Source organism: Haematobia irritans, chromosome 1 (genome assembly GCF_050003625.1).
Source record: "Haematobia irritans isolate KBUSLIRL chromosome 1, ASM5000362v1, whole genome shotgun sequence".
Classification (NCBI taxonomy): Eukaryota; Metazoa; Arthropoda; class Insecta; order Diptera; family Muscidae; genus Haematobia; species Haematobia irritans.
Window position 1 is genome coordinate 264,431,518 of NC_134397.1, and position 25,661 is coordinate 264,457,178.

Below are 25,661 nucleotides of genomic sequence, written 5' to 3' on the forward strand. Positions count from 1 at the left end.
CCAATCACACAAAAATTGGTCCATATCAAGTTCATAATTGTATATAGCCCCCATATAAGCGACCCCCTTATTTCAATTCTGGCTCTCTACGTACCGTGCAAAAAGTCCATATCGGTTCGTAATTATTTGTAGACTTAACTATACATCTTTTTGGTCTAATATTTATATACCACGTATGGACTTTAGAATTTAGAAAACGACGTTAAGAAGTTTTAAGATACCACAACCCAAGTAATTCGATTGTGTATGACAGTCTTTCGTAGAAGTTTCTACGCAATCCATGGTGGAGGGTACGACCGTATATACTTGTTATACTTGATAATTTGCTGAATTCGTTGTCTAGTCACATTCAGACCCAATTCTACTTTTATTTTTCTGCAGTTCATATATTCATTGGCAGCAAGTTGGCGGATATGTCGCTTTGTCCTTTGGTCAACGGTTGGAAGGCGCCCACTGCGTTTAGCGCAACCATAGTTTGTGGAATTTTTTAAAAAATTGCTAATCGTATTGCGGTGTCGATTTGTCGCCGATGCAATTTCTGCAATTTTTTTTGGCAGCTAGGTCCATTCCGATAATTTTTCCGCATTTTTCATCTGAAAGTTCAATTCCTCGAGTCATTTTTCATTAAATTTTTCAGTACCGTTATTTTCGTCCAAAAGAGAAATGGAACAATTTTTGCACATATATTTATTTTACAGAGATAGCTCTCGTATATATCTTTCTCCCGATAAAACCAAAAAGGTAGTTTTACTTCGTGTTACGTGAAATTTTGCAAAGAGAGTAGAATTATCAATCTAACTGTGTATACTAAGTTTGATTGGAATCGGTTCAGATTTAGATATATCACCCATATATAGCTTTCGCCAAAGTTGTGTAGTTTATACCCTACACAATTGGCCCCCGCCCGACTTTAGACTTTCCTTTCCTATTTCAGTATATATTTAGACATTAAATCTTGGTAGAACCTATTTTTAGATTGAGCTAATTATAAAAAACATTGGGACTCACGCAACCTACATATTTTTACTTTGGCATAGCATCAGCAAATTAATTCACAATAAATCTACTTAAAAATTCCAATTAAATCGGACCTACCTTACGCAGCATTTACATGCATATGTGTACATATATGTACATCACCCATAACTCATAAATAGCAAAGCTTTGGCTAACCCTCTCCCTAACCCCCTCAACCAAACTAATAACGCCAAAAACCATTCATCCATTAGATCTGTTTGCATTCAAAGCTTAAATGCAACAAACTCATAATTGCCAAATGTATTCCAAGTGTACCTCATAAATTCATCATAGCGAAATAGGTTTCGTTAAAGGGGTGGTGCAGGCAGCAGTAACAATTCAATCACCTAACAGCAGAAACCATCAAGAAATGTAAGTACGTACATGCACGTACTATGTATGTATGTATGCTTGTCATCCATAGAATAGTACATCCAGAAGAGAAAACAGCACTCAGTCAATCAGTCACGTTTGCCATAGTTATTAAGCACACTACACACAAGCATTGCTTACAGTGCCAGTGCCAGCAATTCAATACAAAAGCTTTGGCAGAGCAGCAGCCATCACAAACAAAACCATGTAGTAGGGGAAGAGATATACACAGAAATTTTGCTGCTACTATTGCCTGGCACTGCGGCTGCTACAGCAGCTGATGATGTTGGGTAAGGGCAAGCGCATGTCAAGAGCGGGCGACCTTGACAGTGAACTTGAAAATGAGCGACAAGGATTTTTTGTTTTGTTTAGCAAGCAATTCACACACCAACAACACTATAATGGATATGAACGAGGAAAAATGTAACCACAACGAATGAGAGATGCTAACAAACAAGACAGAGAGAGGGAGAGAACTCTCAGGAATCTCAATACACAAGCCTCACATTGCACAATCAAAGATTTGTGACGTTGGCATGAGTTGCATTGCTGACACCAAAAATGAGCAAGCAATACAGCCAGCAACAAACAATAGCTCAGTGTACCACAGAAATCCCAAATGTTTTGTGTATCTATCGGATACTGAAATAATAATAATCACACAAACACTCACAACGAGTAAAGAGTCACTCCTTTGGATGGGTTTTGTATTCAATTTTAGAGAGCAAAAGAAAGAGAGTGGCCAACCACAATGTGTATGTATCACAAAACACGGGGAGTAGGTGAGTAAAACTTTTGATAAGCTTCTATTGATTTTCTGTTTATTTGCTATGCAATAATTTACCACAATGACTTGGTTGAGAATGCGAAAAAAGAGAACAAAAATGAACACATACTAGCATAGTGCTCTTTGTGTTAAGCTCTTTCACTCTCTCTCTCTGTTATTCTCTGGATATAGTTTTTTTGTTTGTTTGAAATGCTAATGCATTATTTCCTATACTACTGCCTTCATACCACATCACCAGCTGATTATTGTTTATACAGAGAGAGAGAGGGCAGCAATATGTGAAGAAAACAGAAAAAAAACACTGTTTGAAAATTCAATTTATTTTGTACAACGAATTGGTGGGGAGGAATGCATGGCATAGTCATTATGGAACATCGTTATAGATGCGCGTGTGGTGTGGTACAGTATCTTGAACAAGTCATATAGACAGGGGCGAGTACTTAGTGAAAACTGGACCTAAAATACAATAAAAGTAATTCCACATTTTATTTAAAACTTTCAGTGCAATACAATTTAAAGCAAAAAATTCGGCCAGGCGAAATCATTTGGCTGTCATTCACAATCGAATTACTTGGGTTGTAGGGGCAGTTGCCGATGGTATCTTAAACCTTCTTAACATTATCTTTGTAAGTTAGTCTATATTAGGGCTGTCACCCGGGATAAATCCCGTCCCGAAATTCCGGGATTTTCGGGACGGGATTAATACCGGATTTTTTATTTTGAATCCCGGAATTTTTCGGGATCGCGAAAAATTAATTCCAATTTGTTTAATTGGTGGCTTTTTAGCATTAGTTATTAATAAATTGGAGTCTTCATTCAGTACAAACGGCCCTTAGATTTCATACCCGAAAAATTTATGGTACAAATTGAGTAAGAATGTATTAGAGGTATACTAAAAAAAGCACAATTTCATAAAAATTGGACTAAACAATAAGGTCCTCCTTTGATTAATGAGTAAAGGGTGATACGGTCAAAATTTGATTAATATAAACTTGACGTATTTCTTTCAATTTTGCATTTAAAAAACCTGAACACCCCTCATTTTGAAGGTGTGTGTGTGTGTGTGTGTTGCTCCTATTTTTATTTTGGAATTCACTCTTCAGTTGTCAAAATGCCGACCAAGCAAGAAGAACAGCGTATCAAAATTTTGTTCGCGCATCTCGAAATCTGGCAAAATCGCTAAAAGGAAGTCTGGATCGGGGGGAAATCGAAAACCGGAAGCCGATGAGACGACAAAGAGAGTTGCCGGTAGTTTCAAGCGAAACCCTAACCTCTCTCTCCGAGATGCCGCAAATAAGCTGGGTGTATCGTCTACAACCGTGCATCGAGCCAAAAAACGAGCCGGACTATCGACTTACAAGAAGGTAGTGACTCCAAATCGCGATGATAAACAAAATACGACGGCCAAAGCGCGATCCCGGAGGCTGTACACGACGATGCTGACGAAGTTTGACTGCATGGTAATGGACGACGAAACCTACGTCAAAGCCGACTACAAGCAGCTTCCGGGACAGGAGTTTTATACGGCAAAAGGAAGGGGAAAGGTAGCAGATATTTTCAAGCACATAAAACTGTCAAAGTTCGCAAAGAAATATCTGGTTTGGCAAGCCATCTGTACTTGTGGCTTGAAAAACAGCATTTTTATAGCTACCGGGACTGTCAACCAAGAAATTTACGTGAAAGAGTGTTTGAATAAACGTCTGCTGCCTTTCCTGAAGAAACACGGTTGTTCCGTACTGTTTTGGCCGGATTTGGCATCTTGCCATTACGGTAAAAAGGCCATGGAGTGGTACGCCGCCAACAACGTGCAGGTAGTTCCCAAGGACAAGAACCCTCCCAACACGCCAGAGCCCCGCCCAATTGAGAAATACTGGGCTATTGTCAAGCGGAACCTAAAGAAGACCAAAAAAAACTGCTAAGGACGAGCATCAGTTCAAGGCAAACTGGCTTTCTGCGGCGAAGAAGGTGGACAAGGTGGCTGCACAAAATGTGATGGCAGGTGTCAAGCGTGAGGCCCGGCAATTCGGATTTGGAAAAGCGAAAGCCCAGCTGAATATTTTTCCTGAATTTTATACTAATTGAACTTGAAAAAGAAATTTAATTTGATTTTTTAAATAAACGATTTCACCGATTTACACGCGTTTTCCCTGGACCAAATTTTGACCGTATCACCCTTTACATGGCAACATCGCGATTATCTGATAAAAATTTGAATGCTTTGATATTTTTAAGAAGTTACTTAAAACAATGAAGTACAAAAGGATTAACACAGTGTACGAAAATAGACCTAGTCTAATAAAAAGTCCTTAAAATGTTTTGCAATATGAAATCTGGTTTTAATTTATTTTGTCCTAATTATGTTTTACGTTTCTTCATATTGTTCAGCTGGACTAAGTGATCGTTAAGTATGATAGTAATATGTAATTGGTTTTTAATTAACTCTTATGTTCTTTTATTTTTTGTTAATAAAATTGAATTACTACAATTTTTTGGCGCTGTAGATTGTTATTGCATAAAATATTTAAAAAATCCCGAAATCCCGGGATTCTATATTTTGAAATCCCGAATCCCGGGATTTATAAAAATCGATCCCGAATGACAGCTCTATATGGTGTCTATGTTAGATAAAATTTATCTATTTTTGTTTTTGATCGCTTTATATAGAACAGTCTAAAAAAATTACGAACGAGTATAACCATATTTTCGTACGGAAATTAAAGGACCAAGGATCCGATGAAATTTATTCCTTCATGAAGCTCCAGATGCTATATGTGAATATCAAAATTTCCACGTTTGGGAATGTTTTTTTTTTAATAATTAGTGTAAATCCTCTTTGATTTAGTAACGCCTTTTACATCCCTAGTCACAATCTTGCCTAGTGGCACACTATGTTCCTACGGAATATCTGACCAGCCCATGTGAACTCGAGTCCAAAGTCCTTTTTGGGAGGTTGGTGTACTATCGAGCTGTACAAAGCGTGTTCATAAAAAAGTGTAGTTTTCCAATGCTATTAGATTCTGGCTTTGCGCTAAACATTGTATATAGATAAGCAATAGGAGGGTTGCACTTTATATTTCGGGATTGGACAACCCTAGCATTGTAATCTGCCAACTGTCAACTCTATCGTAAAACTTGACATTTTTAAGGTTATAAGTACTCAGAACGTTTTGACAAAATAGCGCTATACGTGTTGTTTATACCCACTTAAAAGATTCAGACACCCTCGTCACTATTCAACTCGCCCCAAAAAATGGAATTAAATCGTAAACATTTTCCTGAGATTATATTTTACAACTTTCAACGTGGATTGACTTAACAACTGTGTATCGATGAACTTATTTAAATTTTGGACAATGAAGCTCCGTCACGGATCAGTGATTATCCATGGTAAGGTGAATTTAATAGAGTTCGTAGTTCAATCCAAGTTGAATCAGTTGTTGTTCCGGATCCAAATCCAACAAAAGTTGCTCGCACACAAAGCACTCCCAAGACAATGAATGCCTGTTTTTTTCGGAAAAACTGGACATGTCACAATCGTACCACTAGAACAAGGCAGAGTCAGTTCTTTGTGTAAACAGAACAGTTCCCTTCCAAGAAATCAGCGTTCAGAAATCTAAAGACGGATCACTCTTCACTACGATAATGTGAGTTCGCACACATCGGCTCCAACAACTGCATTTTTATGCACTCAAAAACATGGATTTATTGGGTCATCAGACATATGGTCCTGACTTCCTGCCGAATGACGTCTGTTTATTTCCGTACATAAAACAACAATTTTGAGAGATCAACGATTTTCGACACCTGGATGGACAAAAATCGGTATATTTGCCCATTCCCAACCATCCTTAAAATCCAAAATATCGTCGGTGCAAAAGTTCAGCGGATAGAGATACGGAGATTTTGGAGACCATAGTCATTCGTGGTTGACACAGGCTGAGTCCTGTTTGAATGTCCATGGTCTGCGGTCGAAATGTTTGTCTGCTCAGGGCTTCAATTCTATCCTTAGGACATTTTCCTGATAATATCCGATCGATGAATAGGTTAGGTTAAGTTTAGTGGCAGCCCGTTTGTACAAACACTCCTAGTTGTACATCGATGACACAAGAGAAGGAAGAAAAGGAAACGATGTTTTCGCTTTGAAAGTTTAATGGAAACTCAATTTATTGTTAAATTTACAATGACTTAGGTTAGGTTAGGTGGCAGCCCGATGTATCAGGCTCACTTAGACTATTCAGTCCATTGTGATACCACATTGGTGAACTTCTCTCTTATCACTGAGTGCTGCCCGATTCCATGTTAAAATTGTGACATTTAGTAGTACAAAATGGTCGACGCTTCAAAACGCGGGTGGCAAAATTGCCACTGAAGTTCCACTAGTGGGAGCCACCGTGGTGCAAGGGTTAACATGCCCGCCTTGTATGCATAGGATCGTGGGTTCAACCCAACACCATAAAGTCTTTAAGCGGTGGATTATCACCTCTCAGCAATGCTGGTGACATTTCTGAGTGTTTCAAAGCTTCGGGTTCAGTGGATTGACCGCAATGTGAAACGCCGTTCGGACTCGGCTATAAAAAGTAGGACCTTGTCATTTAGCTAAACATGGAATCGAGCAGCACTCTGCGATAAAATGAAAAATTGTGGCATTTAGTAGCACAAAATGGTTGACGCTTCAAAAAGCGGGAGGCAAAATTGCCACTGAAGTTCCACTACACTGAAAGGAAAAAGTACGTCATGAGGATGAATCTTTACATCACGGTGACGAATTTTTCGTCAAAAATGAGCTAACGTAACATTTCATCCCATTGACGATTTTTTCGTCATAGCGATGAATTGAATTCATCCCTGTGATGAACTTATTTACATCCCATATACGACTATGTTACGTCCAGATGATGAATGCATTTCATCTATGTGATGATATTTTTCGTATCTGCGATTATTCTCTTTCATCCATGCGATGATGCAATTCTTCAAAAGTACGATTCTCGTTCGTCATCGCTACAAAGGCCTTCGTCATGGCGATGAACTCTTTCCCTAAATTTGACGTAATCCATTCATCAATATGATGTAATAGATTCATGTAAACATCAAATTGATAAATTGATTATTAGAAATATTTTCTACGACACTTTTAATAAAGAACCATATTGTTTTTTATTTTAATTAAATTTAAATTTTATTTATTTGAAATATGTACAACTAACGAAGTAAAAACGTATACAAAAATTTTCATACACATCTACCAAAGCTGTTGATTTTGATAAATTGACCATCTAGACACACAAACATTCTGTTACCTTAATTAGTGTTTAGATCACCAAGGATGAAAAGTTTTATGGGTTCATCCTGTGGAGTAAAAAAATTATATTTTATTTATTTTAGAACAAAATTTAACTCACCCTTTTTGTGCCCAACTGTTCCTTTTCGTTTTGAATTGTTTGCTCATCCAATTCATCTTTATTCTTTAATTTCTTTCTCCGAATTAAGTTTTCACAGAACGAAAAATGTTGCGGCATTTATCTGTAAATTTAGAAATACTTCCATAAACATATAAATGTTAAAAAAAAATAAATTGACCAAAAAATAAAAAAAATCGTCATTTTGGTTAAATTTTTTTTCCATATATAACACTTCATGTTTTTTTTTTTATTTTACTCACGTTTTTATTTTCACTTTCACATCTTTAAGCATTAGCTCTTTATTTTCGGCACGCGCGACCACCTTTACACTTTGGACTAAACTCAACAACTGAGAGGAACCATTTGAAATGTTCTTACCGCACAGAAAAAAAACAACATTTCTACCACACAACTACGTATGGATGTGTTATTGCATTAGTATTTGAATACATCTCAACGGAGTAGATGAAACTTTTCGTCTATTTGATTAATATTTTCGTCATTTTGACGACTTTTATTGTTCTCATATGTCTTGTAAGCCAATTTAAAACCAAACATGTGAACAAATGTTTGCTCAATTACTCGTTTGAGTTAAGTTAAATGTGGAGAGAGCATGAAATACCCAAAAAAATAACTTAGCTCTCATTAATAAAAGCTGTGAACAGTTATTTTAAAAACAAAATGTAGCAAGCGCATTTGGTTGTGTGTGTGTTTTTTTAGGTAGAGAAATAAACACACATCTACAGAACGTGTGAATTTTATCATCACATTGAACACTGTTTCGTCACATTGACTATTGATTAGTACTAATGGAAAAATGTAAATTACAAACATCTATATGTATACTATATACACCGTATATCGTTTTATGTGTTAGTTAGCATTGAGCTTTTTTGATACACATTTCAGAGAAAAGTGTGTTTCATCAATTTGAAGATTCTTTCATCGCATTGACGAAAACCAGCATCCTTGATACATCATGAAAATAAAACACTTAAAACTTTTGTCCAACTTCTATTAATATGTGTAATTCATATATTGGGACTTCATATAAACGAAATTAATTTAAATCAAATGTTAATTTTGGTTAACTTTCGCTGAATCGGAAAGAAAATAATTTCGTCACATAGACGAAACTAGATCATCAATGTGACGAACTATGAAAAGAACAAAAATTGACTTTGATGATTGATTTCGTCACGTGGACTACCGAAATACTCCCATGGACGAAACTTTTCATCGCATAGACGAAAACGCATTGATGAAACTCAATCGTCAAGGTGACGAACGCTTTTTCTTTCGGTGTAGTGGGAGCCACCGTGGTGCAAGGGTTAACATGCCCGCCTTCTATATATAGGATCGTGGGTTCAACCCCAGTTTCGACCCAACGCCATAAAGTCTTTAAGCGGTGGATTATCACCTCTCACCATTGCTGGTGACATTTCTGAGTGTTTCAAAGCTTCTGGTTCACTGGATTCACCGCAATGTGAAACGTCGTTCGGACTCGGCTATAAAAGGTAGGACCTTGTCATTGAGCTAAACATGGAATCGGACAGCACTCTGTGATAATAGAGAAATTCACCACTGTAGTATTACAATGGACTGAATAGTCTAAGTGAGCCTGAAATATCGGGCTGCCACTATATCTAACCTCCACTTATTGTCATCCAATAGTTTTTCATCTCCCGTTCGAAATCGTTTTTTTTAATGCCATAAAACTAATTTTTTAATCCACACACATATTGACCCATTTAATTTATTGGACGAATACTGTGCTCATTCACTCTCGTTTGCTGACGATTTGTGTTAATAGCTAAGTCGTTGGCATTTCAATCTTCTCCTCCTACGGCTTTACCCCAACTGATTTCATCCAGAGATTTGTAGATTTCGTTTCGTTTTCACATCACTTTTGCTGTCCCATTCGTTGCCTTTTTTCGCAATTGGATTCTGAATTATTCCCATGCGAATGCGGAATAGTTTTCTATGTGTGTGTTTGACAGAGGGGTTTTGGAGTAGAAAAATCCAACGAATGATTACCATTCGAGAGCCCCTAGAACTCTACTGCTGTACTAAACTACACTAGACTAGATTATCGCTCACTGTACTTACACTTTCATACGCGAACAGTGCAACGAATGAACGAACGAACGAGAACGAACGAATAAAATGATATGACATGAATTTTCATAATTCTTTCGTAACTCTCACTATCACTATGACACAAACACTTACATTTTCATTTTCCTCATCTCCTTCGTTAATGTCAAGGTCTTGCTCTCGTTCGTTCATTTAGTTCTTCCTCTTTTGTTGTAAATTTTCTCTCGAACATTTTCATTGTGTATGCTTGTGCCTGAGTTTGTGTGTTAAGTAGTTTTTTGCTCTCATGGATGGTGGATTTGCATGAATCATCAACACCCATACCCTCACTAAACCCAACCATAGCAGCTCTGGTCTGTGTATTTTTTGTTGTATACCCTACCTTAGCCACATACCCTACAAACGGACCGAAAGTTTTCTTCTTGACTATGACTCAGCCAGATTTGTTCATCTTCATCCATCCATTGCCGTTTGCTCTTCATTGTGGTATGATCGCAATATGGCAGTGGCGGCAGGTAGGGTATTTTTCTTATTCGTTTGAAGACATTTGAGAATTCTTCAATCTTAACTGGGTGGTGATTTGGTTCAATGCATTGGGTTGTGTCGGTTGGGTGATGGTGGGGCAAGAGCTTTAGCAAAACGGAGCCAAATGGCGTACGACGTCAAGTGGTGATTGAGTATCACCGAAAGTGTTTTGTATGCCAGAAATTTCGCTTTCAGCGGAAGGAATGCATTCCTTTGATGGCGAAAGGTGAACAGATGGCATATACAATTTTTTCTTTTTTTTTTGGTTTATTGTATCAGATAAAGAAAATTGAATATCATCATTATCGATTGCTAACATAGGTGACACAATACCCAAAGCGATACCATATTTGTAAAGATTACATTAAAATTTTGGTGCACGTATAGAAAAAATCACATGCACAAAAATTTTGTCAAAATTTTATTTTTATAGAAAATTTTGTCAAAATTTTATTTCTATGGGAAATTTTATCAAAATTTTATTTCTATTGAAAAATTTGCCTACAATTTAATTTTATAAACAACTTTGTTAAAATTTTATTTCTATAGAAAATTTGGTCAAAATTTTATTCTATAGAAAATTTGGTCAAAATTTTATTCTATAGAAAATTGTGTCTACATTTTATTTCTGCAGAAAATAATGTCAACATTTTATTTCTATAGAAAATGTTGTTCAAGTTTATTCCTATAGAAGATTTTGTCAAAATTTTATTTTTAAGGAAAATTTTTTCAAGATTTTATTTTTATGGAAAATTTTTTCAAGAATTTATTTCTATGGAAATTTTTTTCCAGATTTTATTTCTATGGAAAATTTTGTTAAAATTTTATTTCTATAGAAAATTTTACCAAAATTTATCTGTATAGAAAATTTTATCAAAATTTCATTTCCATAGAAAATTTTGTCAAATTTTTATCTGTATAGAAAATTTTGTCAAAATGTTATTTCTTTAGAAAATTTTGTCAAAATGTTATCTCTATAGAAAATTTTGTAAAAATTTTTATTGCTATAGAAAATTTTGTCAAAATTTTATTTCTATCGAAATTTTTTAAAAATTTTATTTCTATAGAAAATTTTGTCAATATTTGATTTCTTAGAAAATTTTGTGAAGTTTTTATTTCTATAGAAAATTTTGGCAAAACTTTTGTTTTTATAGAAAATTTTGTAAAAATTTAATTTCTATAGAAAATTTTGTAAAAATTTTATTTCTATAGAAAATTTTGTCAAAATTTTATTTTTATAGAAAATTTTGTCAACAATTTATTTCTATATAAAATTTTGTCAACAATTTATTTCTATAGAAAATTTTGTTATTTATTGCTATAAAAATATTTGTAAAAATTTAATTTTTATAGAAAAAAATAAAAATACAATTTTATTTCTATAGAAAAAGTAGAAATAAAATTGTATTTCTATAGAAAATTTTGTCAAAATGTTATTTCAATACACAACTTTGTAAAAAATTTTAGTTTTATAGGAATTTTTGTCAATATTTGGTTTCCTTAGAATATTTTGTTGCAATTTTATTTCTCTAGAAAATTTTGCCAAAATTTTATTCTATAGAAAATTTTGTCACAATTGTATTTTTATAAAAAATTTTGTTACAATTTTATTTTTATAGAAAATTTTGTTAACATTTTATTTTTATAGAAAATTTTGTTAAAATTTTATTTCTATAGAAAATTTTGTCAAAATTTTATTTCCATAGAAAATTTTGTCAAATTTTTATCTTTATAGAAAATTTTGTTAAAAATTTGTCTGTATAGAAAATTTTGTCAAAATTTTAATTTTATAAAAAATTTTGTCAAATTTTTTTTTCTATAGAAAATGTTGTCAAAATGTTATTTCCTTAGAAAATTTTGTCAAAATGTTATCTCTATAGAAAATTTTGTCAAAATTTTTATTTCTGAAGAAAATTTTGTCAAAATTTTATTTCTATAGAAAAATTTTAAAAATTTTTTTCTATAGAAAATTTTGTACAAATTTTGTTTCTATAGAGGATTTTGACAAAATTTTATTTTTATTATAGAAAATTTAGTCAAAATTTTATTTCTATAGAAAGTTTTGTAAAAATTTTATTTCTATAGAAAATTTTGTCAACATTTTATTTTTATAGAAAATTTTGTCAACAATTTATTTCCATAGAAAATTTTTTTATTTATTCCAATAGAAATATTTGTAAAAATTTTATTTTTGTAGAAAAAAATAAAAATAACATTTTATTTCTATTGAAAAAATAGAAATAAAATTTTATTTCTATAGAAAATTTTGTCCAAATGTTATTTCTATACAAAATTTTGTAAACAATTTTAGTTTTATAGGAATTTTTGTCAAAATTTTATTCTTTGGAAAATTTTGTCAAATTTTATTTCTATAGAAAATTTTGTCAAAATTTTATTCTATGGAAAATTTTGTCACAATTTTATTTTTATAGAAAATTTTGTTACAATTTTATTTTTATTGAAATTTTGTTAAAATTTTATTTCTATAGAAAATTTTGTCAAAATTTTATCTGTATATAAAATTTTGTCAAAATTTTAATTTTATAAGCAATTTTGTCGAAATTTCTATAGAAAATTTTGTCAAAATGTTATTTCTTTAGCAAATTTTGTCAAAATGTTATCTCTATAGAAAATTTTGTAAAAATTTTTATTTCTGTAGAAAATTTTGTCAAAATTTTATTTCTATAGAAAAATTTTAAAAATGTTATATCTATAGAAAAGCTTGTAAAAATTTTATTTCTATAGAAGATTTTGACAAAATTTTATTTCTATAGAAAATTTTGTCAACATTTTATTTTTATAGACAATTTTGTCAACAATTTATTTCTATAGAAAATTTTTCCTATAGAAATATTTGTAAAAATTTTATTTTTATAGAAAAAAATAAAAATAAAACTTTATTTTATTTTTATAGAAAATTTTGTCCAAATGTTATTTCTATACAAAATTTTGTAAACAATTTTAGTTTTATAAGAATTTGTGTCAAAATTTTGTTTCTTTAGAATACTTTGTCGCAATTTTATTTCTATAGAAAATTTAGTCAAAATTTTTATTTTTATAGAAAATTTTGGAAACTTTTATCTCTATAGAAAATTTTGTAAAAATTTTATTTTTATAGAAGATTTTGTAAAAATTTGATTTCTATAGAAAATTTTGTCAACATTTTATTTTTGTAGACAATTTGTCAACAATTTATTTCTATAGAAAATTTTTCCTATAGAAATATTTGTAAAAATTTTATTTTTATAGAAAAAAATAAAACTTTATTTTATTTCTATAGAAAATTTTGTCCAAATGTTATTTCTATACAAAATTTTGTAAACAATTTTAGTTTTATAAGAATTTTTGTCAAAATTTTGTTTCTTTAGAATACTTTGTCGCAATTTTATTTCTATAGAAAATTTTGTAAAAATTTTATTCTATGGAAAAATTTGTCAAATTTTATTTCTAAAGAAAATTTTGACAAAATTTTATTCTATGGAAAATTTTGTCACAATTTTATTTTTGTAGAAAATTTTGTCACAATTTTATTTTTATAGAAAATTTTGTGAAAATTTTATTTCTATAGATTCTTTTTTATAGAAAATTTCGTCAAAATTTAATTTTATGGACACTTTTGTCAACATTTTATTTCTATGCAAAATGTTGTCAACAAAATCTTTGTATGGAAAATTTTTCAAAATTTTATTTATATACAACATTTTGGCAATTTTATCTCTATAGAAAATTTTGTCTAAATTTTATTTTTGCTATCGAAAATTTTGTTAAAATTTTATTTTTATAGAAAAGTTAGAAAATGTTGCCAAAATTTTATTTCTATAAAAAAAATTTTCAAAATTTTATTTCTATATAAAATTTTGACAAAATTTTATTCTATGGAAAATTTTGTCACAGTTTTATTTTTATAGAAAATTTTCTCACAATTTTATTTTTATAGAAAATTTTGTTAAAATTTTATTTCTATAGAAATATTTGTCAAAATTTTAATTTTATAAACAATGTTATTTCTTTAGAAAATTTTGTCAAAATGTTATCTCTATAGAAAATTTTGTATAAATTTTTATTTCTGTAGAAAATTTTGTCAAAACTTTATTTCTATAGAAAAGTTTTAAAAATTTTATTTCTATAGAAAATTTTGTACAAATTTTATTTCTATAGAGGATTTTGACAAAATTTTATTTTTATAGAAAATTTTGTCAAAATTTGATTTCATAGAAAATTTTGTGAAGATTTTACTTCTCTAGAAAATTTAGTCAAATTTTTATTTCTATAGAAAATTTTGTCAAAATTTTATTTCTATAGAAAATTTTTTAAAAATTTTATTTCTATAGAAAGTTTTGTCAAAATTTTATTTCTATAGAAAATTTTGTCAACATTTTATTTTTATAGAAAATTTTGTCAACAATTTATTTCTATAGAAAATTTTGTTATCTATTCCTATAGAAATATTTGTAAAAATTTTATTTTTATAGAAAAAAATAAAAATAAAATTTTATTTCTATAGAAAAAATAGAAATAAAATTTTATTTCTATAGAAAATTTTGTCCAAATGTTATTTCTATTTTGTAAAAAATTTTAGTTTTATAGGAATTTTTGTCAAAATTTTGTTTCTTTAGAATATTTTGTCGCAATTTTTTTTCTATAGAAAATTCTGTCAAAATTTTATTCTGTGGAAAAATGTGTCAAATTTTATTTCTAAAGAAAATTTTGTCAAAATTTTATTCTATGGAAAATTTTGTCACAATTTTATTTTTTTGGAAAATTTTGTCACAATTTTATTTTTATTAAAAATTTCTATAGAAAATTTTTTAAAAATTTTATTTCTATAGAAATTTTGTCAAAATTTTATTTCTATAGAAAATTTTTTAAAAATTTTATTTCTATAGAAAGTTTTGTCAAAATTTTATTTCTATAGAAAATTTTGTCCACATTTTATTTTTATAGAAAATTTTGTCAACAATTTATTTCTATAGAAAATTTTGTTATCTATTCCTATAGAAATATTTGTAAAAATTTTATTTTTATAGAAAAAAATAAAAATAAAATTTTATTTCTATAGAAAAAATAGAAATAAAATTTTATTTCTATAGAAAATTTTGTCCAAATGTTATTTCTATTTTGTAAAAAATTTTAGTTTTATAGGAATTTTTGTCAAAATTTTGTTTCTTTAGAATATTTTGTCCCAATTTTTTTTCTATAGAAAATTCTGTCAAAATTTTATTCTGTGGAAAAATGTGTCAAATTTTATTTCTAAAGAAAATTTTGTCAAAATTTTATTCTATGGAAAATTTTGTCACAATTTTATTTTTTTGGAAAATTTTGTCACAATTTTATTTTTATTAAAAATTTTGTAAAAATTTTATTTCTATAGATTTTTTTTTGATAGAAAATTTCGTCAAAATTAAATTTTATGGACAATTTTGTCAACATTTTATTTCTATGGAAAATGTTGTCAACATTTTCTTTGTATCAAAAATTTTGCCAAAATTTTTTTTTATATAGAAAATTTTGTCAAAATTTTATTTTTTTAGAAATTTTTTTTCAAAATTTTGTTTCTATAGAAAATTTATTCAAAATTTTATTTCTATATCGAATATCACGCAAATGATTTTGCTGTGGAAATTCTCTCACCACAGAGCTAAGTTCTATTTTTAGCACCGCTTGGATAATTCTCTATTTGTTTCCGCTAATACTGGGAGTTTAAACGGGGACGTATAATCGATATAGGGACGACACAAATAATGCTCCCAACATTTTTGACAGCCATTGCACATAGTGTTTATTCTTCGCTGGCAGTTTCTTCAGAATTTTGTGGAAGGTTAATTATGAGTGTGTACAGATCTCACGTTTACTGCACCACCGAGTAGGACACAGTAATTTTGGCTTGAAGTCTCCCATTGAAATAAATCTCTTGCCTAGAGTACTTTTTCTTAAATCCGTCAATATGGGCGCTGGTTGTTTGGTTCTCCGACAGCACCTGAACAATTCCTTTTACCTACCCTAGTAAATTTTCCACTCTTAGGGATTGCAGTATAATCTGCCATTTTCTTGATGCCCGAGCATGACATTTATACGCAGTTATAACATTCGTTGCATATTCCGAACAGACTGGACACATGTACTTCGCTCCTAGAAATAGGATGACACTGAGCAGACTGACCGAAGGACTCTGTCAAGAAGAAAAAAAAAGGATGGAGGGAACGGTAAAAGGTTAAAGTACATATACAATTTCCCATGGGGGGTCGTTGCAATCTTATACAAACAGGGACTTTAAGTGATAATCTTGCTAAGTAGGACCGGCTTCAGTATTGAACACCTCGTGTTTAAGTTTCCTGCTGTATACACACGTAGTAGGCATATTTTGCGGCTATACATATTTTGATAGCTTGGAGATTTGGAATCTATTCTTTTGGATAGTTGTAGGGAAAGATATATAGACGGTCAATTTCATTTCAATTGCGTTTGAAAAATAAGAAAAACGTTTTTTTTTCAGGGAATTTCTTATGGTTCTTTTCTTATATATCGGATATCAAAGATAACCTTTATTTACCTCTTACCCTTTCAGTTTCTATGCCCTTGTGAAGATGAGAATATATCATTTCCCTCGAAACGTTTGTCGTGAGATGATGTGACCTTGTAGTAACATCGACTAAGTGATGCTGATCATATTGTACTGCATGTCGAACGAATAAACGACACAAACAAAAAAGTGCAGAAGCTTACACAGTGGCAGTTTGTTATTAAAATGATGGACATATGACATGGCGATTGCATGCATGTCAGCCAAGCAGAGAGGTACGTACCAGTATTCACTTGTAAAGATAATTAATATCATCACTAAAAAATTAAATGAATACAACCGAGGCACTCTATATAGACAAAACATCAGTTGACTTACTGACATCATGACTCATTGACCGAATGCTAGGCTAGTGGTTGGAGCTGACCGTTTGTTTGATTGACAGAATGAGTGATTGCTTGATTTGATCACAATTACCCTTTCCCATGTTAACAAAACTGTATCTAAATTTGATTTAAGTGCTCTCTTGTTCCCCCCAATGAATAGTTGGGTAGGGGTGGGGGTGGTAATTGTATTGTATGCGTTCTAGCTTGAGTATAAGTGAATTTAGTTAGTTTTCATATTGCAACACATCATCATCATTTTGTTTAATTTTTATACTTACGTAAGTTTTATACAAACAAAATTCCTTCTATTGCACTTGCACACAACTGAAATGCTCCAGTGGTGAAGAGAAGGGTATTGAGTTCCGCATTAATGGGTCTTGTAAGTGGAAGGCCTTAGGTTAGGTGGCAGCCCGATGTATCAGGCTCACTTAGACTATTCAGTCCATTGTGATACCACATTGGTGAACTTCTCTCTTATCACTGAGTGCTGCCCGATTCCATGTTAAGCTCAATGACAAGGGACCTCCTTTTTTATAGCCGAATCCGAACGGCGTTCCACATTGCAGTGAAACCACTTAGAGAACCCTCAGAAATGTCACCAGGATTACTGAGGTGGGATAATCCACCGCTGAACGGGTGTGATCATGGAATGAAAATGAATGAAAGCTCTCCTCATATTTCTTATATTGTCCGATATTCATTGAAACTGCTCAGAATTGGGTGCTTAAATTCGCCCACGGGTGGGAGTTGTCCACTTATGAGGGGGAATATACATTTGGTCATGTACCAAGATATGACTATTACCCGAATTTTCGATGGGATATTATCATACTGGATAGGCGGTACTCAGTTTTTTGCGATTCTCTCCCAGACTTGACTTCTTCAAACATATATCATATTTATGCTCTGCTTTACATGATACAACAAGATTTTTTAAATAATAATTTACTATCGTGTAGTACATTCTGATAAACGACTATAGTTGCACTACTGAGTCCTTCAGATAAACGTCTTCCACGCTCAATCCTTTAGATCTACAGTTCCCCACAGAGTTTTTCGGATCTAACAGGTTGGCTGATAAGTACCCGGTCTAACAAAGAAAAACACATTTTTTTTGTCAAAATTTGTTTTTATTATTCAACATAGTTCCCTTCAAGAGCGATACAACGATTATAACGAGCTTCCAATTTTTTTATACCATTTTGGTAGTACTCCTTCGGTGTTCCCTCAAAATAGGCCTCAGTTTCGGCGAAAAAGTTGTTGGGGGCCAGATCTGGAGAATACGGTGGGTGGGGAAGCAATTCGAAGTCCCATTCATGAATTTTTGCCAACGTCCTCAATGACTTGTGTGCGTTGTCTTGGTGGAACAACACTTTTTCTTCTTCATATGGGGCCGTTTTGCCGCGATTTCGACCTTCGAACGCTCCAATAACGCCATATAAAAGTCACTGTTGATGGTTTTTCCCTTCTCAAGATAATCGATAAAAATTATTCCATGCGCATCCCAAAAACAGATTCCATTACTTTGCCAGCGGACTTTTGAGTCTTTCCACGCTTCGGAGACGGTTCACCGGTCGCTGTCCACTCAGCCGACTGTCGATTGGACTCAGGAGTGTAGTGATGGAGCCATGTTTCATCCATTGTCACATATCGACGGAAAGACTCGAGTGTATTACGAGGTAACAGCTGCAAACACCGCTCAGAATCATCAACACGTTGTTATTTTTGGTCCAATGTGAGCTCGCGCGGCACTCATTTTGCACTGAGCTTCCGCATATCCAAATATTGATGAATGACGTCAAATTTTGACACGAATCATTTGAAGGTTGGTACTATATAAAAATAATATGCATTTAATACTAGCGACGCCATCTATGCGTTAGACAGGGGACTTATCAGCCAACCTGTCACAGTTCAATCACTGAGTTCTTCGAATCTTCGGATCCTCTGACCCACATTGATTTCTTCGAATTTGCAATCCCACCACGAGTTCTAAGAGTCCCTTCTGTCACCAGTAAGTTCTTCGGATCTAGATTCGTCGCACTGAGTTCCTTGGATTTACAATGGTCTCGCTGAGTTCTTTGATCCATTAATGAGTTGTATGGATGTTCATTTTCTCCACTATGTTCATCGGATCTATTCCACCTCTGTTCAGTTCTTAGAATTCCTCCAATGATTTTTTCCGATATACAACCCGTTCTTAGAATATGTACTTCCACCATTACTGATTTCTCGGATCATCGGCTCCCCACATTTCAATCACCGAATTTGTGGGATCTACAGTTCACACACTGAGTTCTTTGGATTTGAAGTCTCCATTAAGTTTCTTAGATTTACAGTTCAACCAAAGCTCAATTTTTCCGGATCCACTCTGTCACCAGTAAGTTCTTCGGATCTAGATGCGTCACAGAGTTCCTTGGATTTACAGTGGCCTCGCTGAGTTCTTCGATGCCTCAATGAGTTGTATGGATGATCATTTTCTCCAATGATTTTTTCCGATCTACAACCCCGTTCGTAGTTACACCATTACTGATTTCCCCACAGTTCAATCACCGAATTCGTGGGATCTACAGTTCACACACTGAGTTCTTTGGATTTTAAGTCTCCACTTCCGATCAACGGTTCTCCCACTTTGGATCGACAATCTGGCCTATTTAGTTCTTCACATCTATATTTCAACATTGATCTAACAGCCACCATTGAGTTCTTAGGATATATAGTTCCACCACTTCTGAGTTATTCGAATCATCGGTACCCCACAGTTCAATCACTGAATTCGTCGTATCTTTAGTTTGCACACTGAGTTGTTCTAATCAACAACTCCCCAGCTGAGTTCTTCGGATCTTCACTCTCTCAACCAAATTTTTTGGATCTACAGTTCAGTTTGGTCTACAGTTCCATCACTGAGTTTGCCAGATGTTTAGTTCCACCAATGAGTTCTTCGGATCCACACTTGCCCTGAGTTCTTCGAATGTATAATTCTACTGAGTTCTTTTTGTCTGTTCAGTTCTTCCGATCAACTGTTCCCCCTTCCGAACTACAGATCCCCAATGTGGTCTTCGGATCTACAGTTTTCACACAGTTTTTGGGATCTACAGTTCGCACAATGAATTTCTTTGATTTAAAGTTCACATACCGAGTTCCTTGGATCGATAGTTTATCCAGTGCAGAGTTCTTCGGATCTACAGTTCCCCACTGAGTTCGTCGGATTTACAGTTCCATCACTGAGTTTGCCAGATGTTTAGTTCCACCAATGAGTTCTTCGGATCCATACTTGCCCTGAGTTCTTCGAATGTATAATTATAACAACTAATGAGTTCTTCTTGTCTGTTCAGTTCTTCCGATCAACTGTTCCCCTTCCGAACTACAGATCCCCAATGTGGTCTTCGGATCTACAGTTTTCACACAGAGTTTTTGGGTTCGCACAATGAATTCCTCTGATTTAAATTTCATATACCGAGTTCCTTGGATCGATAGTTTCTCCAGTGCAGAGCTCTTCGGATCTACAGTTCCACACTGAGTTCGTCGGATTTACAGTTCCATCACAGAGTTCGCCAACTTTTTTGTTGAACCACGGAGTTCTATAGATTCCTAATGAGATCATCGGATCTAAAGTTTCCCCACAGAGTTTTTGGGATCTACAGTTCGCACACTGAGTTCCCCAGATCTAAATTTCATGTACTGAGTTCCTCGGATCAATAGTTTCTCCAATGCAGAGTTCTTCGGAACTACAATTCCCCTGATCTAAATTTCGTATACTGAGTTCCTCGGATCAATAGCTTCTCCAATGCAGAGTTCTTCGGAACTACAATTCCCCTGATCTAAATTTCGTATACTGAGTTCCTCGGGTCAATAGCTTCTCCAATGCAGAGTTCTTCGGAACTACAATTCCCATCTAAGTTCCTCGGATCTAAAGTTCATACACTGAATTCCGCGGATGAATAGTTTCTCCACTGCGGAGATAGTCGGATTTACAGTTCCCCACTGAGTTCTGTAGATCCCCAATGAGGTCTTCAGATCTATAGTCTCGCCGCATAGTTTTTCGGATCTATAGTTCGTACGGATATAAAGTTCATACACTGAGTTCCTCGGAGCGATAGTTTCTCTAGTGCAGAGTTCTTCAGATCTACAGTTCCATCACTGAGTTCGCCAGTTTCACCACTGAGTTTTTCGGATCTACCTTTCCAGCGCAGAGTTCTTTGCATCTTTACTTCTACCACTACGCTCTTTGGGTACATAGTTCCACTAATGAGTTGTAGGTTTCTAGAGATCCTTAATGTGGTTCCTCGGATCGATATTTTCACCACTGCAGAGTTCTTCGCATCAACAGATCGCCATTAAGTTCTTCGTATCTATAGTTCCATCACTGAGTTCCTTGGCTCGTCTGAAACGTGATGGCCCCTGTTTGTAGGGATTAACAAGGGGTGTTCCATATGGGATACCTATAAAATGTGTAACGGTTCGAAATATATTTCGCCCGTACATACTATCTCCCACTACCACATGATATTAAAAAAAAATACGTATTTTTTCTACCATTACTTATAATCGTTTTAGACCTCTACATATACTTGCTGTGAGCCACTGTGCCTACCACTATAGCCCATTATCACTCAATGCCGATTATGTTTTGAATACCGAGTGATGCCAGTTACATGGTAACATGACTTCTGACTACAATATTTTTTATTATTTTTTTTGTTGGTCACTATGGGGATAATTCGCATTCACTTCATTGTGACCCCCACTTATATGGGCAGCCTTTTTAGTGAGTAGGCAGAGTTCCAACAGACGGACAAGTCAATTGGCATACGCATTCGCTTGCTTCCGCACTAATTGCTTCGGCTTTTAGCTTGCTTCCGCACTAATTGTTTCGGCAAATTAGCTTGCTTCCGCACTATTTGCTTCGGCTTTTAGCTTGCTTCCGCACTAATTGTTTCGGCAATTAGCTTGCTTCCGCACTAATTGATTCGGCTCTTAGCTTGCTTCCGCACTAATTGTTTCGGCAATTAGCTTGCTTCCGCACTAATTGCTTCGGCCTTTAGCTTGCTTCCGCACTAATTGTTTCGGCAATTAGCTTGCTTCCGCACTAATTGTTTCGGCCTTTAGCTTGCTTCCGCATTCACTTGCTTCCGCACTAATTGTTTCGGCAAGTAGCTTGCTTCCGCATTCGCTTGCTTCCGCACTAATTGCTCCGGCAATTAGTTTGCTTCCGCACTAATTGTTTCGGCAATTAGCTTGCTTCAGCATTCGCTTGCTTCCGCACTGATCGCTTCGGCCATTAGCTTGCTTCTACATTCGTGTATTTTCCCTTAGTATTAGTTTACTAACCGAACAACGAAGCTTCAACGAATCACCGAGCAGTCAACGAGCACCGGATCGACGAACTACAATCAACGAACAACAATCAACCAACCACCAGCATCTCATCATCGAGAAACCAACGATCACGAAATCAACCTATCGACGACCACCCTATCAAGACATCGTCAACAACAACCCAGAATTACCGACAACCCTGAGTTACCAGATCAACAATCAAGCACGAATCGTCAACGAAAAACCTGAACTACCGAAACAAATCGTTGAAGACAATCCTGCATCACCGAACAGATTTATCAACCGAACAGTCAACGACAACGACAACGAATCGTCAACGACAAACCTGAACTACCGAAACAAATCGTTGAAGACAATCCTGCATCACCGAACCGATTTATCAACCGAACAGTCAACGACAACGAATCGTCAACGACAATCCTGAACTACCGAACGCTGTGTCAATGGATCGTTAACGACAGACTCGAATTAACGAATCGTCAACCACGATACCCGAATCAACGACCATCACGAACCACAAAAACCTAATCAACAACCGACTAGTCAACGACGCCAAATCATCTACGAAAATCCCGACTTACCAATACCGAAGCATCGTCCATGAACGCCGACTCAGTGGATCGTTAACGACAGCCGAACAGATCGTTAACAAAAAGCCCGAATCACCGAACGGTGGCCGACAACCTTTAAACGAATCGACAACAATAAAACCCAAATCAACGAACCTAGCTCGTCTTCACGGTCGTCAAATCAACAGTGAGCCTCAGCAACGAATATCTACAACATCCCTGAATTCCAAAACGAATTATTATTGTACGTATATACGATAAAATAACCATCAATAAAACCTGTACTGTTCAACCTATTAAGGCATAAATCGTGTGTTTTAATTTTAAGGTTTGTGGGTTGCTAAAGGTAATCCTGGACAACTACTGGTCTATCTCAGCCTACGACAAAACCACGTTATAAATGGTACCATAACCACTGGGTTATCTTATGCAAAATTATTTGCGCCTTTCGACGCTGTATTGAAGAAAATCTGCCCAATGGAGAAGAAAAATTTGCTCTTCATCAATGATAAGGCTCTGGTTCATAATACCCAAACAAGATTTTAAATGGAATAAAACTGGGAAGTGGTAAGAGTATTTTCATATTATGCCAATAGATGTCGCTGGAGTCGTATAGCGCCATTTCTGTGTATGCCTAGTGAATTACGTTTCTAAGGCCTTCTATGGTAGAAGGCCTCATAGTAAGGAAGCGATTTGTAATTCACATACTAATCAACACCCACCCTACAATGCCTCTAGAGAAGGAAATTTCTCGTTGGTGGACAATATTCGAACTGACCATAGCTGACACATACATAGTTATAGCTGGTCACCAAACTAATTTTATTTAATGGACTTTTGCCGCTAATGTGATTTTATTTATTGTTAATGTAAAAACAAATAAATATGCTAAATCAAATTGTCCCATCTACCAGCACCATCACCGCCACCTTCTCCAATGCTATCGTCACTTGCTACTAAGTCATAGGTCTGACAGACATCAAGGTCAAACAAGGCAATGGCAGCATTTAAAGCAACGACGACAGCCTGTTGCCTATTTCAGGAGCCTGGATGGTGAGGAATTAGTTGTTCGCACAGTTTGTGTGTTCCACATCGATATATGGATAGATACTAAACACGAAGTGGGCTGGCTCGTTGACAAAACACTCACAATTTTCCGCCCTAACCTGATGACCTTGAAATTGAAAAATTGTTTTAGCTTTGTATACACAACTTTACTGGTGTAGTGCGGAAAACTATTCGCTAATTTAGAGTTTTAGATGTAGTCTGGGAGGTTGTTTGGAACAAAATTCAATTATGAAGCAATACACTGAGAGAAAAAGAAAAAACATAGGAACCTAAACAAAATTAATCATATAGGATTTAAATAATATTTTTTGTTGGGACCGTGGCATGTGTCCCGCTTATGCCATAAGCGAGCTGCTTTTACTGGATGAGTTGAGAGTAGAGTAAATGTCAGGTCTTTTGGTTTTCCAGGATCCACGATGGGAAGCTTCGTGTCTCTCACTGCAACTGGGCCTACACGTCAGGGTCGATACAAGGAACTCCAACTTACTCCATTAACTGCAACACCCTCTTGGGAATTCAAGTATGTATGACACGACCGATGAGGTGACTGCACTCACCCCCTTTCCTTGGGTGCTATGAGCGGTGGTCGAGCTCTGAGAAAATGATTAAATTTGTTTCTCACTGCTTCGGCTACAGTATTCGCATGAATAATGTTCAGACCTGTCTGGTATGCTGCCTAAAGGCTTTCTTTTGTAACGCTGGATCTCGCGCTCTAGAAGGTGAAGATAGCAACCCAGGAGATACAGCTTTGACAAGAGCACCTGTCTGAGGTGTACACACTGACTTTCTTTGTCCGTACCTCAAGTGCTTCGGCAAGCGACTTGCAATATTTCTACCGCTCCGCGGCATGGGCATACGGCTGTTGAATGTAACCCCGATAACCTTGGAGTTGTTTGCAGTCAAAATTGCTTCGCCATCGACTCTGACATTCCACTGCCCGCGTACTTCTGCAGTCCACTTAGTTATAGTGTGGCTGAGGATTTGGTGTCGCATATCCTCAAATTTCTAGCAGTGAAATAACTGGTAAGATCAGCAAGGAAGATGTTTAAAAGATGACATATGAGCTATGATTGTACAGTCATCCATATACGATGGAATCTCAACGTTGTCAGAAGAGAGAATAGAGGACAAGTAGAAGTTGGCCAGTGCCGGAGATATCACGTCTCCTTGGATAATTCCCTGTTTCACGCTATGGGGTCTTGGTTTTATAAACCCAAATCTACATACGACTGGTGCCCGCTTCACCAAAAATAACTGAGATCCCATCATCCCTTGTAGCGGAATTCGAGATGGCTCTTACTGTTGACCACAATTTCCCTGTGCCGGTGCCTAGGTTACAATGCTACTGGTGCTCTAACCATGTGATCCGCTTGTCTGGCGAACTGTTGCAATCATTCATAATCCTCGTGGGGTCCTCTTCGTTCACCATGCAAAATGTGGAGTCATCTATCTGCTCGGCAAACGCTATGGTTCTCTGGCCATTATCCTGGAGAGAATACAAATATTCATTAAAGTCTCCTAGCACCAATTGGTTATGCTCACACAACAGCCACTAAATGTTTGGGTTATAACCTGGAG

At 34.5% G+C, this 25,661-nt stretch overlaps 1 protein-coding gene across 2 annotated transcripts; it reads left to right on the forward strand.

Moving 5' to 3' along the window:
• The first annotated feature begins 1,495 nt into the window (after positions 1-1,495).
• LOC142222272 (uncharacterized) lies at positions 1,496-23,262 on the forward strand. Of its 2 annotated transcripts, none has more exons than XM_075292320.1 (3): positions 1,496-2,171; positions 16,766-16,995; positions 22,429-23,262. In XM_075292320.1, the coding sequence occupies exons 2-3, from the start codon at positions 16,973-16,975 to the stop codon at positions 22,868-22,870; spliced, it is 465 nt and encodes a 154-aa protein (XP_075148435.1). In that variant the 5' UTR covers positions 1,496-2,171; positions 16,766-16,972; the 3' UTR covers positions 22,871-23,262. The 2 variants fall into 2 exon arrangements, with proteins under 2 accessions (XP_075148435.1, XP_075148429.1); XM_075292314.1 differs by having other exon boundaries at positions 1,497-2,171; positions 22,423-23,262.
• The last annotated feature ends 2,399 nt before the right edge of the window (positions 23,263-25,661 follow it).

Bases quoted from the DNA above. Each gene is read 5' to 3' on its own strand.
- LOC142222272 (XM_075292314.1), top strand. From the start codon at position 16,973: ATGCATGTCAGCCAAGCAGAGAG. The intron at 16,996-22,422 runs GTACGTACCAGT...ATTTTCCCTTAG, and splicing joins CATGTCAGCCAAGCAGAGAG to TATTAGTTTACTAACCGAAC.